The sequence below is a fragment of the Anopheles moucheti genome, chromosome X (genome assembly GCF_943734755.1).
Source record: "Anopheles moucheti chromosome X, idAnoMoucSN_F20_07, whole genome shotgun sequence".
Lineage (NCBI taxonomy): Eukaryota > Metazoa > Arthropoda > Insecta > Diptera > Culicidae > Anopheles > Anopheles moucheti.
Genome location: NC_069142.1, coordinates 10568348 through 10584100, shown reverse-complemented (window position 1 = coordinate 10584100; position 15753 = coordinate 10568348). Strand labels below are relative to the sequence as shown.

At 49.1% G+C, this 15753-nt stretch overlaps 1 protein-coding gene across 2 annotated transcripts in view; it reads right to left on the bottom strand.

Moving 5' to 3' along the window:
- The window catches only part of LOC128307334 (histone-lysine N-methyltransferase Suv4-20-like), a 31690-nt gene extending 16137 nt beyond the window's left edge, over window positions 1-15553 (bottom strand). For both annotated transcript variants that reach the window (XM_053045114.1, XM_053045115.1), the window contains exons 1-3: window positions 15304-15553; window positions 5543-6592; window positions 25-5451 (exon numbers count right to left, since the gene is read on the bottom strand). In XM_053045114.1, the coding sequence (XP_052901074.1) occupies window positions 25-5451; window positions 5543-5911 (5796 nt within the window). In that variant the 5' untranslated portion in view covers window positions 5912-6592; window positions 15304-15553. The remainder of the gene's footprint in view (window positions 1-24; window positions 5452-5542; window positions 6593-15303) is intronic.
- Window positions 15554-15753: the final 200 nt, after the last annotated feature.

Below are 15753 nucleotides of genomic sequence, written 5' to 3'. Positions count from 1 at the left end.
CGATCCGTGACGAACGATACTCACTGTTGCTTGCAGCCCGCCAACCGTACTGCTGCTCCGCTGCACGTCTCCACCGCCCGGTGCAGGTGGATAGGTTGCCCCGCACGGTACATCGGTCGAGAGCGTTGCGGGTGGTTGCTGAACGTACTGGGCGCGTAGCATCAATCCATTACCACCACCACCACCAGTGGCATCCCCCGCCGGACCAGGTGGTGTTGTTAAGGGTTGTTGCGGTCGTTGCAGTATGCCATTGCTGCCCGGTCCAGCGGCACCACCACCAGTGCTGTTGATAACGCCATTGCTACCGGTGTTTACTATCAGCGCTGGTGTCGGGGAATGGTGTGGCTGCTGCATCGTCATCGCCCGTGCCGGTCCCACAATCACACCCGGCGTGTTGCTGATGATCAAGTTCGACACGGGACAGTGGGCCTTGCCGGTGTGCTCCCCGTTGCGCAGTAGCGTTACACTCTCGTTGCCGGGCCGGAGCAGCGCACCGGTGTTGGATGGCGGGACCGCAATCGGCGACATCGGTGCCACACTCGGCGACGAACAGTGTACGTTGGACGGTGCCATAATAACACCGTTCGCCGTGCTGGTGTTCGCCGTGTTCGCCGTGTTCGCCGTGTTCGCCGTGTTCGGTGCTTCCAGCAACGGAATGTCCCGCGTGTGCGTTTCGTTGCCAAAGATCAACCGCAATCGCTTCATCGGTAGCCCAATCCCCCCATTCCCAACACCCTCGCACGTGCCGGATGCCGTAGCGGCGCTGGTTACCGTATCGCCGTACATTGCACCACCGGTGGATGGGTTCGCAAGCGACCATCGTACATTTATCCGGTGCATCTCATCACCCCACTCGTCCCTCCCGGCGACACCGGTCGGTTCGGTGCGTACACCGCGCAGTGCCGTCGGCTGCAGTATCACAGACTGTAGTGGTTGTTGTTGGTGGGGATGGGGGAAGTAGTTAGTGGGGTAGTGTGTCCGCTGGTATACCGGTGCATCCCCGGCCGGTCCACACTTGGATGGCGTGGCGGTAGTTGTTGTGGTGGTGGTGGTGATGATGCTGGTGACCGTAGATCCATTGTGCGGCCCAATTCCGGCCGTCCCCGCCCCGAGAGTCAACGGAACTGGTGGTGGTGGCGGAGGAGGTGGTGGTGGTGGTGGTACTACCACCGCACCACCACCATCCCCACCGTCCCCACCCGCTTCGTCGTTATCCTCGAGCGGAACAGTATCCTGCGGTGTTATAAAGCTTCGACACTTGAGCTTTTCCTTCACCAGTTCGCTCTGCTCCGAACAAACGGCGTCATACAGCTGCAGTCGACGTTGGCGTTTCGCCTCCTTCCGGAGCCGGCGCGCCTCCTTCGATGCCTTGTGGCGCTTTTTGCGCTTCTGTGACACCAGGCTGCTACAGCTGCTGCTATACGACGTAAGATCTTCCTCCTCCTCTTCGATCTTCGCGGCCTCGTCCGCTTCACGCGTCCATTCTTTGTGGTGGTGCTGCTGCTGTCGCTTGTCGCCAGCGTTCGCTGGCTCGGTGCCGTCGTGCCGGAACGCTTCTTCCGGTTTCGCTCTAGAATGAAGTGCCATATCGCTTAGTGAATGAGTACTACTGTTGGCTGGTGAATCGTATGTAAGGGATCGTCTGCTAAGATTTGCCGCACGACACGTCGATCGGTACGGCCGGTCTGTTTCCTCTGTCCCCTCCTCCTCCTCCTCCTCCTCCTCATCGAGATCCCGCAAACCTTCCATGCGGAGTATTTCGTACTCGCGCCGGAACGCACTCGGGCTGCCACTGTTGTCCGCGTCGCTAAGACTGTTGCCAGACTCGATGATCTCATCGATCACCGGGCTCCGTTTCATGCGCAGCGTCAGCTTCAACCTACGTTCGGGAGTTCTCATCAACGGTTCCATCGTAGGCACCGTGGAGGAGGAAGGAGATAACTTCGAGCTGGCACCGCTGGTCGATATGGTAGCGCCGGTAGTGACGGTAGCAAGCAACGCAACGTTCTCTGCCTGCGACGGGGTGGAGGAACTGATTGCCATGCTGCTGATGCTGTTGGAACCGTGGGTGTGTGTAGCCGCATCCTGTTCCCCCCGCCGCTCCCGATACGCACTGCCGTCACCCTCTGCCGTCGAGCGCTGCTTCCCACCACACTGCAGTATCTTCGACAGTATGATGTCGTCCTCATCGTCCTCATCCGAAACGGTCGTCACAGGTGTCGGTTGCTCGCTACCGTCACCATCCCTACCGAACGTAGTGCTCCCTACCGACGTGGACTGCCCATCCCCATTGTGCGCGTCCCTTCTGCGCGATGCCCCAGCGACGGCACGTTTCCCACCAGATTCATTACTGCTTGCGGTGCTGGGAACCTGTGCCGGCCGTATACCGGCCGATGACCATGGCTGCCGTAACCGATCGACGTTCACCCGGTGCGGATCGGAATGCGGACCCGCAGCGACACCTCCATCACCATCGTCGTCGTCCGTCGTGGAGACAGGTTTCATGCGCAGCTTCAGCTTTAAACGGTGCTGGTCAGCTATCTTCGGTTGCGCGGGACCCTTCTGCCTTGCAGACGAAACCGACGAGATGGACGACACGGATGACGAGGAACAGGACGATGAGGAGGAAGAGGAAGAAAAGTTCGACGAGATGGGACTACGGTCGGTAGTACGCTTCTGCAACCCGAATGCGCTGGAGCTCGTCGGGATGATGTTGATGCTGCTGCTGCTGCTACTGCTGCTGCTGCTACTGCTGCTACTGCTGCTGCCTTTCCCTCCAACAAGCGACGCAGGATGCTGCCACAACACATCGTCCTCATCGTCGTGATCCTCTTCTTCCTCTTCCTCCTCATATCCGAACCCTTCACCCGTTAAGTCCCCTGTTTCCGTAGCGTTGACGGATGCTTGCTTCCAAGTGTGATTAATTTGCCCACCGACCGACCTCCCATTGACAACCGAATCCTTACCGCGAGATCTTTTCGTTGGTGACAGCTGCTTCCGCGTACGGACGCTCCCGCCCGTCGAGAGCCCCCGTGACTGCTGCTGCAAGCGCTTCAGCAGTGCACCGGCTTCCCCCCGACCAGTAGCATTCGTACCATCCACATCTGCCGGTTGCTGTTCGGCCTCTTCGCGTAACCGTGGCGTATGGGCCTTCGTTTTCCGACTTCGACCCCCCCTGTTCGATGACGTAGCCTTACTCATGCGTGGTTGCTGCTCTGGGGACGCGGTTGTATGCTCCTCATCGCCCAGTGTGCTCGTAACCGTTGACCAACGTCTTCTAAACCGATGACTATCACCATTCACTCTCACCCCTTCACTCCCAGTGTCCTCCGCCTCGGTCCGTGGCGCGGAGGAACGAGACGGTTTGGTGTGTTGCTTCCCAGCCGGTTCGGTCGCAGCGTCGTTATCTTCCAGCAGGCGTAACATGCCGCGCGTTACCCGCGGGCTAATCTCAGATTCGGAATCTGCAATCGCCGGCTGTGCGGTGACGGTCTCACCCGTACCCATTCCCGTGGCCAGGTTGGAAGCGTTCGCCACGCGCAACGACATCCGTCGGGTCATGATTTGCTGGGAACCGTTGTTGCCGGGTCCCGTGGTGGTGCCGGGACGCTTAGCCGACCCATTCCCGCCCAGCCCGTCCGGTGTCGTTTCACGGGGCCGTTTGCGACTCGGTGTTGCGAGCTGGGAGGCTGCACGATGCGTAACCGGTTGTTGTTTGCGGCTGGCGGCGGTAGATGACTGTTGCGACTCCTCTACCGCGATGCCGGCAGCGAACGGATTCGTACTATTCCGACGCTGACTGTTGGGCTGATGATGAGGGTTGCGGAGTGCGTAACACCCGTTCGGTGGCGTCCCGTCGAACGTGTCATCGTGGAACGTATAGATGCTTCGGCTGCTGCTAGTGTACATGCTGGCCCGGCGCTTCCGATTGCGCACGAATTGTTGACCAAAGGGCAGATGTGTGGCGTCGGGGCCCGAATTGCACGAGTGCATACTGCTGCTGCTGCAATCATCATCGATTATGATCACATCGTCGGCAATATCCTTCCCCGAGCGCGATTCCCGTACCTTCCCGGGTGCGACCGAGGCCGACCGTTGCCGTGGAACGTTCTCGGTTGAATGTTTCTGCTTTTTCCGCTTCGTATCGTGCGCCGGTTGACGGGTGGTAGAGGTGCACGCGGACAGTTTTCCGGCCACGGTCTCACCAAACGGTGTCGTATCGACAATACTGTAGCTGCTGTACCTTCGCCGCGGGTTCGGCTTGGTGCTGAGCGAGCGACTCTGATGCTGCACTTTACCATTTCCCCCCTCGAACGGTTCGTCACGTTTCTTTTCCTGCACCTTTGCACATTCATCCGGTTTCGCAGCCAACGCTTTCATACTACTGCAGGTCGATGAGCGGGTGGCACGTTTTAGCTGTGCCGCACTTTTCTCTGCCACAACCTTTTTACTATCGGCCTTACTACTGTCGTCCAGCTCCACACCAAACTGGCCGCTAGACGAAGACCCGTCGTGTGCCCGTCCGTGCGGCGCTAGCGGAGTAACGAGCGACGGATTCGTGCAGTAGGGCTTCTGCTGTGCGAGTAGCATCTCCGCATCGTACTTCGTCATGCCCTTGTCGCGCAGTTCGCGCATCGTCAGCATACCGAGCGCGGGCGGTGGTTCCTTCCCGATTGCTGTCAACTTTGCACCGCTTAGATCACTACCGGTACCGGTGCCGGCCCCATTGTTGCGCTTGTTCTTCATCCTGTTTAACCGATTGTCGGTCTCGCGTAGCCTGTACCGTACGCCGGCACCGTTCGCCGTACCGACGATGCCGACCACAACCCCATTCACACCGATCCCCGCCAGTGCCGAATCGTAACTTGCACTGCCGTCGGGTCCTTCGCTTCCAGTGCCGCCGGCACCGACGGTACTGCCACTGCCGCTCGAGCTTGTATCGCCCGCACCATTGTACAGTGCCGCACTCTCTATCACCCGCTGGGTGCGTGAAGCAAACGCACCGGTACCACGCCTTTCGCACGTTTCACACTCGCAGTAGCAGTTGTTATCGCCGAAAAAATCCTCCCCATAGAAGCAGGTAATTTCTTCGCCCACCTCAATGTCCCGTAACACCTTCACGCAGGCGGTATCGCGCCCAGTCGCTACGAACTTGCAGTTTGCGCGGCAGTCATGGTTGATGTACGCGGCCGGTCCTAACCATAGCTGGGCGCAGTTCTTGCGGCAGCTGTACATTACGGAGAAATCGTTCCGTCCCGGGTACAGCAGATCCGCTTCCTCGCGCTCGGTCAGCTCCGCGATGCAGCCCACCAGACACTCGATCTTCTCATTCTTCATCCAGCGCCGGGTGGAACAGATTTTGGCACCTTTCTGACCCTCGAGCGAGTAACGATAACAGGCCTCGATCACAAAACCGGAATGCTGATCAAACACTCGAAGGTAGCGGTAGATCTGGTTACGGCGAGAGGAAAATAAGAGAACACGTGAGTAAAATGACGTTATTGCAAATATATAGTAAACTTTATAGCTCCCGGTGCCTTACGTGTGCTTCTAGCCGCTTCAATGCCAGCTTGTTCTTGTTCAACACGGACCGTGGCATCCAGTTGCCGTTCATAAGCTGCTGGTAGCATTTGCCATAGTTTTGCGTACGTATAAACTCCTCGATGATGTTCTTGATCTCGTCCTTGTTTGCCTTGAGTGGCCGATACTTCAGGCTCATCTTGTGTGTCTGAAACCCGAGTATCGTGTCGAGCACCAGACCGGTTGCGATGTCGTCATTGTCGGACAGCTCCTTCGGTGTCATGCCCGTGCCGGGGCTGGCAACCTGGGCAAGCCTGTGCTGGTGGTTGCTGTTGCGTGCCTGCTGATGTCCGGCACTGCCCGATGCGTGTCCGGACGACGCTACCACCATCCTGCCGGTGCTGGTAGTGGTGATGCTGGTGGTACCGTCGTCACAGGATGACACCTCGGCTGTTGCTCCCCCTCCGCTACCAGCAGCGGACCGTGGTGGGTTGAGGGCGCCACAGGACGACGCCGATGCAGTGGAGGTGGATGCGGCCGCTGTTACGCACTCACCTGCCTGCTGTATCCCTGACAATGCTGCTGCTGCTCCTGCTGGCGAGAACGACGACGACGACGACGACGGTTTCGCCTTCGTATCTGCTCCAGCGTGCTGCCGCTGCTGCTTCCTAGTGCTGGATGGTCCTGTAATTCTAGCGGCGCGACGCTGACTACCGCCAACGCACTCGCCCGTCACCTCAACCCGCTGTTGCGTTGCCTTTCCTGCCGTACGTCTACCGTCGCCACTCGCACTGCGTCCACCTTCGTCGGATGCTTCGTCTACCGCAGCCGCCACCACTTCCGTTGGTTTCGTACCGGGTCTACACAGCTACGAGTAGCTACGCGCACCAGCCGAAAACTAAACGGGTATTGAAAAGCCGAATCAATCACTGTGGCTTACTCCGTTCGTAGGTCAACCACCGTATACGCGCTGTCGAGCGAATGCAGGGTGAAGATACGTTAGGGTATGCGGCTGCGGTGCCTATAAAGATGATGTTGGCAGCATTTGCACTAAAATTGTGGCCTTTTTAATCTAAAACACAATAGAAAACGGAAATAAATAAGTTTATTCTGCATTATAAAGCAAATGATAAATAAGTTTCCAAGAATTGTTCAATAAATCATTTTTACACACACACACCCACACCACCGCCCAACAGTGACATTTTCAATCCACAAATGCCAGATCGCTTGCTTGTGGTATTGCTGATGTTATTATTATTATTATTTATTATTATTAAGGTGAAAAGTTGGTCGAAAATATCTTCCTTTGTCATATACAACATTAATTTTTATTTGAGTTTAATGTATTCTTTCAAATAGTTGCATAATTTATTGGATAAATTAAGTACAGGAAAGGAGTCGACTCTGTGACTTTGAAGTATAAACGAAATTGAACCAGGATTCGACTTTCGCGGAAATACGAGATACGCGGATAGTGGTCCGCTATAATAGCGTATCTCAGGGACTGCATATGATTCCTCTTATTGAATTGCTTGAACGACATGCTATGCAATTGCTAAAAACCGGTAGGGTAGGGCAAAACTCAATATTCATCCTAACCATATGTAGAAAGGCGAATTATCTACAAATAATTTGCTTCGTTTCGCTGAATAATTTTGCTTTGTGCTTGACCAAGAAAACTCGTCTCTTTGCAGAACATCAACAACAGTTTATCGTTAAACTAAAGCAATTTAATTCGTGGTTCCGTAAATAGCATACTCCACATTTCTGTGCGTAGTGGGAAACAGGTGAGGAGCAATAAAAGAATGCTATAAAACACTGCGTAAAGGCATCTCCGCACTCACACATCTTACCGTAGATGGGAGCGGATCGTCTGCAAACCACATCTGCAGAGAAATAGTTTCAAGCGGCATTGGTCGATTTATTTTTCTTTTTATATAATGGATACATACTACAAGTTTGTGGAAATTGAACAATTTTTCTATAAATGCTCATAGGCTAGTAGCCTACTACTCCTTAATAGAGGTGGTTTCGATTATTCAATCATACAGGAGAATGCTCCAATTAGATTTGAACAGAACATTGCAATTGCGCAAACTTGCAATATGATTGCAAACTTCCGCATTATGATTGCAATGTCCCACTATCCGTTTGAAATGTTCTCCCAAGTGATTGAACAGTTCCATTATATGGATCAAACCTCTGTATGTTACGGACTGTGCATGTTAGTAGTAATGCCTCAATGCAGGGTTTCCTGATGGAATGGAAAACAAAACATTCTATCTTCCACACTGTTGGGTTTGAACATTACAAGAGACTGAGATATGAGCTAAACCGATCGAAGATAAAAGTTGAACTTATGGCAAACGATCGCCAAGGAGCAATCGCTCGTGGTAACAATCCCCACAAAGCAAAGCCCCCGGTGTTTCTCTCTCGCTCTCTCTCGGAGCACGTCGTCATGACATGGCCAGGTCAACAATAATTCTCCAGGATGCTCGGTCCCTGGCTGCAGCTTTCCATCCATGGAGACTCCCGGTTTTCGACAGGTTTTCGACAGGCGCCGCGTGCCGAATTTAGGGTCGCTATCGAACACCTTCTTGGTGGGGCATGAGTCCGTCATCCTCATTACGTACTCCAGCCATCGTATCCTGCCGGCTTTTACCACCGTCAGGATGTCCGGTTCGTCGTTCAGCTCAGAAAGCTCGTGGTTCATCCTCCTTCTCCATACTTCATGCTAGAGCACACCGCCAAAGATGGTCCAAGACTTATGTCCATAGAGGACCACCGCACAAATCAATGTGCAGTATATCTCACATTTCGTGCGGTCTCGTAGTCTTCTGGATCTCAGCAGATGGTGAAGCCCGTAATATGCACGATTCCCCTGCACAATGCGTCTTCGGATTTCGCTGTCCGAAGTAACGACCCTCCCAAGATAGCAGAATTCCTCCAATACCTCGAGGTTGTCGCAGTCGACTGATACGCTACCTCCCTGTTGGGCCCTATCACTGGCGTCGCATTGATTCTCAATTCAATTCTTGCTGCTTAGTGTTTATACACCATAATTTTAAACTAACTCAATCGGTCTGGCTTCAGGGCAATTCGGGGGATTCATTTCTTTCGGCACGTACCGTAATAATGTTCTTCATACCATGCGATCATGTCTTTGGCATAATGAACAGAGGCTAAATCCGGCCAAAACAACACTGGAGCAACATGTTTTCGTACCATGGGCAGCACACGTCGATTCAAGCACTCCCGGTTGTAGGTATCGGTCCACATCGTCTCCGTTGTCACAAACGGTTCGGACATCATCCAGCATTCGCAAATGGTTTGCCACACCATCGCCTTTTTTTCAAATTTTTCGAGAAATATAGATTTGTCGGCTTCTTCGACATCCTGGCTTTCCGGCACGGTGTAGTATTGACTACCCGTAAGAGTTTTGTAGTCAACATTTACGTGCGACTCATCGTCCATCACGATTGAGGATTGGCGACGCAGCAGCCTGTCGTACAGCTTCCGAGCCCAAAATTTGACGCATGCGGCTTGCTTTGTACAACGTTTCGGTTTCTTTTGTTTGTTATGCGTTTTCGAATTCAATCTTGCCTTGGCACGTTGGATGTTAATTTTTGATGTATCCAGTTTTTGAGCCACATCGCGAATGAAAATTTCCTTTCTTTGCTTGCATGCTTTTGCTATTTCCCGGTCCAACTGTTGATCGACAGGACCAGGATTTCGGTCAATTTTCGGCGCATCCTCGAAGCTGGACTCCTTCCGAAACTTTCGGATGGCGGTTCGTACGACTCGGATACTCACACCTTCCGATTTCGCTAATTGACTTAACGAAATGTTAGGAGTCGAGCTCCATTTGTGCACAATGCTGTTGCGCTTTTCGACGGAAATGCCTCGCATTTCAACAGACGCTATTGGACAAAATCAATATAGCTTTGAATGTAAACAATCAAACATATCAAGAATCAGCTGTTTTACGTCATCCGTTATCTAGAAACGTCATTTAGAAATCGTGTTCATACTTTCGGGGCACCCTTTATGTTCAGGCAGTTTCCGAAATACACTTCTATAGCGGACTGTTCTAACCCGGGAAAATCAGCGTATCTCGGTTTTCCACGTAAGTTGAATCCGCGAGTAAGGTTGTTTATACTTCTTTTGGATTGTCATAGGAGAGAATCTTCATAGAGTACCCACATCCTTGCCAAGGAAGCTTGTTAAAACAGGAATCACCACAGTCTGCCCGATTCGCCGGAGCGCCTACGGACTAACAACTCCTCAAGCCTCAGAACCTATGCCTAAAAATTAATATTTTATATGACAAAGAAAGGTATTTTCGACCAATTGTTCAGCTTTTAGTTCAAATTTTGTACTATAAAGTAGTATAGCTGTCAAATTAAAAAAAAAACCGCATATTGTCAAATTCGCAAATAAGAGGAAACGCGCATCTCGAGTACTGCCTGTAGTTGATTTCCCAAGAGCGATTCCATAGCGATGTGTTGGTGCAATCATCTCATCGCCCTGCTTGTTTGGTTTCCCACCATTCGTCCTCCTCATCAACCCTTCCTAAAACAGTGTTTCTTTGTTATACCCACTGCTGCAAGTGCTGCTGCACCTTTGCGAAACGTTGCTTATGCGAGATTGTCTAGACAAAACGGTTAGAGAGACGCTTTCTTCTAGATCTTTTTTTACACCTCGCCAAATCACACATGTACAGCACACATACACACGCGACCGTTTCTCCCTGGGTTGTGCTGCATCATGCGCAACCAGTGACACTGTGTAGGTGGTGTGTATCAATGATTGAAGGTATTGAACTGTTACATCCGTGGTAGCAAAAAAAATTCGTATTTGCGTCGCAGCTGGAGCAAAAGTGGAAACAACTTCCTCTTCCAACTACGTAACATTACAGCATTGCGTTTGATGGACGGAATCTGTAAGATAGACAACATAAAACACCAAGAATGTAGAGAGCGGTTGATGGCAGCTTTTTTGTTGGTTATTTCCTTCGTTGCCTTCGTTTTTCGATTTGAAGACATTTTTGTTACTTTTCCTATACTTCAATTCACATGTAGCTTGACATTTCATAACTTAGACTGCTACTGGTATTCTTTTATGAAACCTTAACACAATATGGTTTAAACTAGTTTGCTCGGTGGCATTTGGAATAATATTTTGATGTTGCATTCACCTCTAACTTTCTGGCTTTTATATACAACCCTTTTCTAGCTTTTTTGCACGTTGGGAAATGTTTGAAATACCGACCATTCTGTTGCCACACACTGTTCGCGTGAGTAGCGCTGATTACGAGAGAAAACGAGAGAGGCAGAAAGAGCAAGACTCGCCGAGGTGGAAAAGTTGTTCCCCTACCCCGGTGTGCATTGGGTGGAAAATTCACAACGAAAATCTAGTTACGTTTTCACACTGCATTCCTTCTACCACCCAGACGACCAGTTCAATCTCACGAAACTGCGTGCGTGCGAGAGCGAATGTACGAGCAATGTGCATAGTTTTGGCTGCACCAAAACGAGATGGAACTATGCCGTGCAAGAAGGAGATGACGATTCACCCTTGAATGTAAGCGTATTTCTTCTTCAAATTGGATAGTTTATCTTTCTCCTTTTTGGCTGGACGGTTGATTGATTTACTGATTGGTAGCGTTTTAATTGGTTGATTGACAGGACACGCACACACACATATATAAGTATATATATATTGACGAATACAGCACACAAACACGCGCAAGAACTGTTCCGGCCAGGGCAGGGTAATATGCAAAAAAATAAAACAGGGACAGCGTATACGAGACTGTCAACCACAAAAATGCACTCGATTGCACTTCGTGTTTGCCGTTTCACTACGGTTTCAGTTTCCGTCTTTCACTACCACCACTACCATATCGCACTGGTTCTGACTTTCAAACGCAATTCACACTTCCACTGCTCACCGCACCGCGTATCCATCACACTGTTCCTACTCCAGTCGACGTAACGCCCTCCTATTTAATAAAGGAAACATCTTAACAACTGTGCTAGGTCGAAGAAATCCCTGTAACACTTACACAAATCACACACTACCACATCACACATATATGAATACTTATTCTTAAATTGGCAAAATTTAGAACATCGCTTAGTGCGATCGATAAGCGGTCGGACAGGCCAGACTGATCTGCCGAACGAGCTGTCAAAATCGAATGGCCCACCCTACGCAACGAGAACAGGGCGGCTCGGAAAACAATTCGCTGGGTGAGAACGTGCTGAGAGTGAGGTAAAATGAGAGAGCGTGAGCAAAAGAGTATGTATGCAGTATGTATGTGTGTGGCTATGTGGAACGATACTCGGCTGAGGCTATAGCGTGAAACTAACAACACCGTGGAACTTCTTAATTTTTCACTAGAGCACCAACACACAAAAAACGCACACCAACAGTGAAAATTCATTTGCTGGAAAATTCTTCTGTTGTTTCAACCGTATTGGTTGAGTGCGTTATTTAGTGATTGAATAAGACACAAACACACGCAAGCGAACGCAAAAAAAATTAGAAGATTCGATTGCATAGCCTACACTCACACACGTATATTTATACATGCATATACACAGGACTTACTCTCATTTCTCCAAAAAAATGAAGCACAGCGTAAGAACCTTCACATTCCAGCTAACAGGTTGAACCATGTTTTTTCTGCTGTAAATTGTGCCTGCAAACTCTCTAGGTGTATTACAACAATTTTAACAAAAATGCAATAACTCAATCAATTGGAACATCACTACGTTCCCTTCCCTAAAAACCTCACATTAAGAAGTGTCACAATGGCGACGGTTCACCCAGCTGACATTTCGAGATGAGACAGTTGGGTTCACGCTTGTTGTTGGTCTCTCGCTTTCTCCTGATGGGTCATGGAAAATACGAGAGAAGCCAATAGGTTTGCTTCGGCTTTACCTTTCGGAATTGGTTTAGTGAGAAGAGTAAAAGAAAACACTATTATAGGGCTTTCTCTTTGCCATTTACATGCGTGAGTGGGATAGAAGATAGGGCGAGATACACCAACAAAAGAGTCAGAGCTAAAATTTGTCACCGGTTTGGTGAGTCTGTGTGTGCGTACAGTTGAGAAATCGATTTTGTGATTCAGTGTGAACAACCACGGAGTGTGATGTTTTTTCTCATTCACTCTTGCACTCTCAAACAACTCACGCATACCTTTACGGTTTATTTTGCAACAAAGTTAACAAAAAGGACCGCTATCATTCGATATTAGCAAAATGGGACAAAATATACAGCAATTGGTGTTTATTCGTCCATTCTTTTTCGTTTGCGAGTGAGGATATATCCTCTGTTATCTACCGACCAGCAATACAACCCAAGAAACGACACCAGAAATTAATTTTACATAAACAAATCACCACCACATACACACAGCTGTCAACTGTCAAAATGATAGCCAAGATGGTGGCACCAAACACTACTTTTTACGATTCTTCTTCTTCTTCATCGGCAAACAACTTCAGGAGGTATAGGCCTGCTATTTTTTTATTTAATCATATTGTTTGCCTAGTGGGCTGTACAATGGTAAAAAATAACTGAAGAAGCCCTAAACTAAACCCTTAGACGAAAAGAAGAAATTAAGAAAACTGCAGGAACAAGCGAGTACAACTAAACCAGTCAAACAAAAAGAAAGGAAACAAATAAGAGAGGAAATAGGCAAGCCACAAAACAAAGTAAATAGAGCGAGAAGAAAAAGAGAAAGAGAAAAGAAAATATAATATAGGTAATCAGAAACAGAGGATAACATACGAGAGCGAAATGAAGACAGGGAAATGCCATAGTCAAAATGGGTGGAAAGAACATTGAACTGTCGAAAACACAATAAAAGCGGGCCATTAGAACCAAATAGCGTTCGGCGCACTGGAACAATTAGAGGAGGGCGAGGACGAAGGGACCGGACCGATGGCCGATCGGTAACCCTACGAAGTAAACCTGCAATAAAAGCTCCTTGAGCAATTGCTATTGCAGCTATTTGTGACTCTCTGTGCCTTTATATTATATTTAAATACTAACTTACAATTGAAAACAAGGAGAGAAAAAAACGGAGAAAACAAGAAACTAGGTTACAGTGAACATTTAAGGACTTCTATATCAATCACAGCATTGTTGTTTCAAATAATGTGGATGTATAGTTAGCAAACAAACGTAGGATTAGGATCCGCTTACTTTTGCTAATATTCATTAGTACAGGTAAGCGGAGGGATTGGAAAGAAGGGTTCAGGGAGGGGTCGATGTTGTGGATGGCTTGCAGCAGAATACTCCAGGCCGACGACACTCTGGAACACAAAGCAAATTTGTGTTCCAGTGTATCCACACCAGAGCATTCTGTGCACGCTGATGATCCTCTATTCATCTTTAAAAATAAATCTCCATGAGCTATTTTCCTGTTTGTCAGTAGATAGAGAACTGATCTCTGTGAGGATGTAAGCTTTTTTGAGCTGATGTTGGCCCAAACCGATCGCCAGTTTAATGCAACTCGATGCCCCAGCCACTCAGGCGTAGGGAAAAATATCGCATTACAGGGTCGGTTTAGTGGTGCGTGTGCATTTGTTTGAAATCTTCACACATCTCAAACAAAAGTACTGCAAATAAATTAAAAAGAACGAGAGAGAGATAAAGGGATAGAGAGAGAGAAAGAGAGAGAGAGAGAGAGAGAGAGAGGAGGGATGGAGACAGAATGAGAGAGAAAGAGGGGGGGGGGGAAAGAAAGAGAGATGCCAGCCCATAAAAGGTCTGTCTTTAGTTAAATGTTTGCTTTGCGACAGAATGCACGATTACTTGATATACGCACATTTTCTGCTTTACTTTGCTACCTTGCAATCAATAACAACACCTACGACGACAGGTATTGCGAGGTGATGATTGCTTGTTGAGGGCTGATATTTCTCTCCTTATCATTCTTGTCGCACTATTCACGCCAATGCAACAATCGCACGTCTTGGGACCCTGCACAACTTCTCGCCTGGTGACCACTGGCGTAGCGCAAGAGATATACGTAGATGCATAGCGCACTGAGTCTCTCGCTCTATAGCGCCCAGCACTAATGATGGATACCGATCATATCTTTCGCTCTCTCTCTCTCTCTCTCTCTCTCTCTCTCTCTCTCTCTCTCTCCTCTCTCGTAAACGATCGCTCCATCTAAACTCGCTCGTGTTCTCGACTCTTCTCACATGTTACCAAGGAACGAGGAGAGAAGGGATGATTTAATCGTCTTGCCGTCTCGCTCGTTCTATTGTTCTATTGATATCGTTTGCTGGTTTTGCTTTTCCTATGATAGGGATAGGATAAAAAAAGTGCTGTTCGAAGCAATTTCTGACGAACGAAACCAACTAGGATCATGAGAGGAAATGGTATGGACATTTGTAAATTTGCATTACGATAAATGAATGCGATTTGCTCATAACAAATGCTCTATAGAACAATTTCTAAATCAAACTATTTTATCCTCTTTGTGTGATGTTTCTTAGCACACTAGCACCACCAGCACCAGCGCACACACACACGGACACGGTACATTCCCAACCCCAAACTTGGCTTTCCAATATGGCTGCGCTTCGTACCGTCGTATTCAAGAAAGGCAATACAAAAACCCGTACCGTACGCACTGCACACGCACACAACCGCACACACGCACAGCATCGCAAACCACACCAAACAAACGTATACTTCGCCATCTTGGCTTTTTTCATACTCTGGTTGCTTCAATTAAGGAAAGTTGCAAATACTTACGAATTTCGCATCGGCATCCAAGATAAAGCCATTATTTGCACGGTACAACCTTCGGACAATTGTAATTGTGGCGATTGAAACGTTGCTTTCCTGTCGAAGGTGCTGTCTGGCTGTTTGTTATTTTCTTTCGCTTTTAGCTACAGGGCTCGGTTCACGGTTACAGCCCTACGCATCGATTGTAGCACGGAAAACTGCTTGCTTACGGAACGATGAAAATACAGGTGGATTTTCTGTCCGCTACTACCACACACAAACATCGTCGACGGACTGCTTGCGCACACAGCGAACCTGCAGTCGATTGGATTCTGTCATCCGCTGGATCTTTAGTGTCACTTACACGATCCGGAAAGCAACCGTGTTTCAATACTCGAATTACGCGGTTCTCAAGTCATTTATAAATCTGACATTTGGCAGACTTAAGCTTGCAGAACTCAATTTTTAATTTGCTGA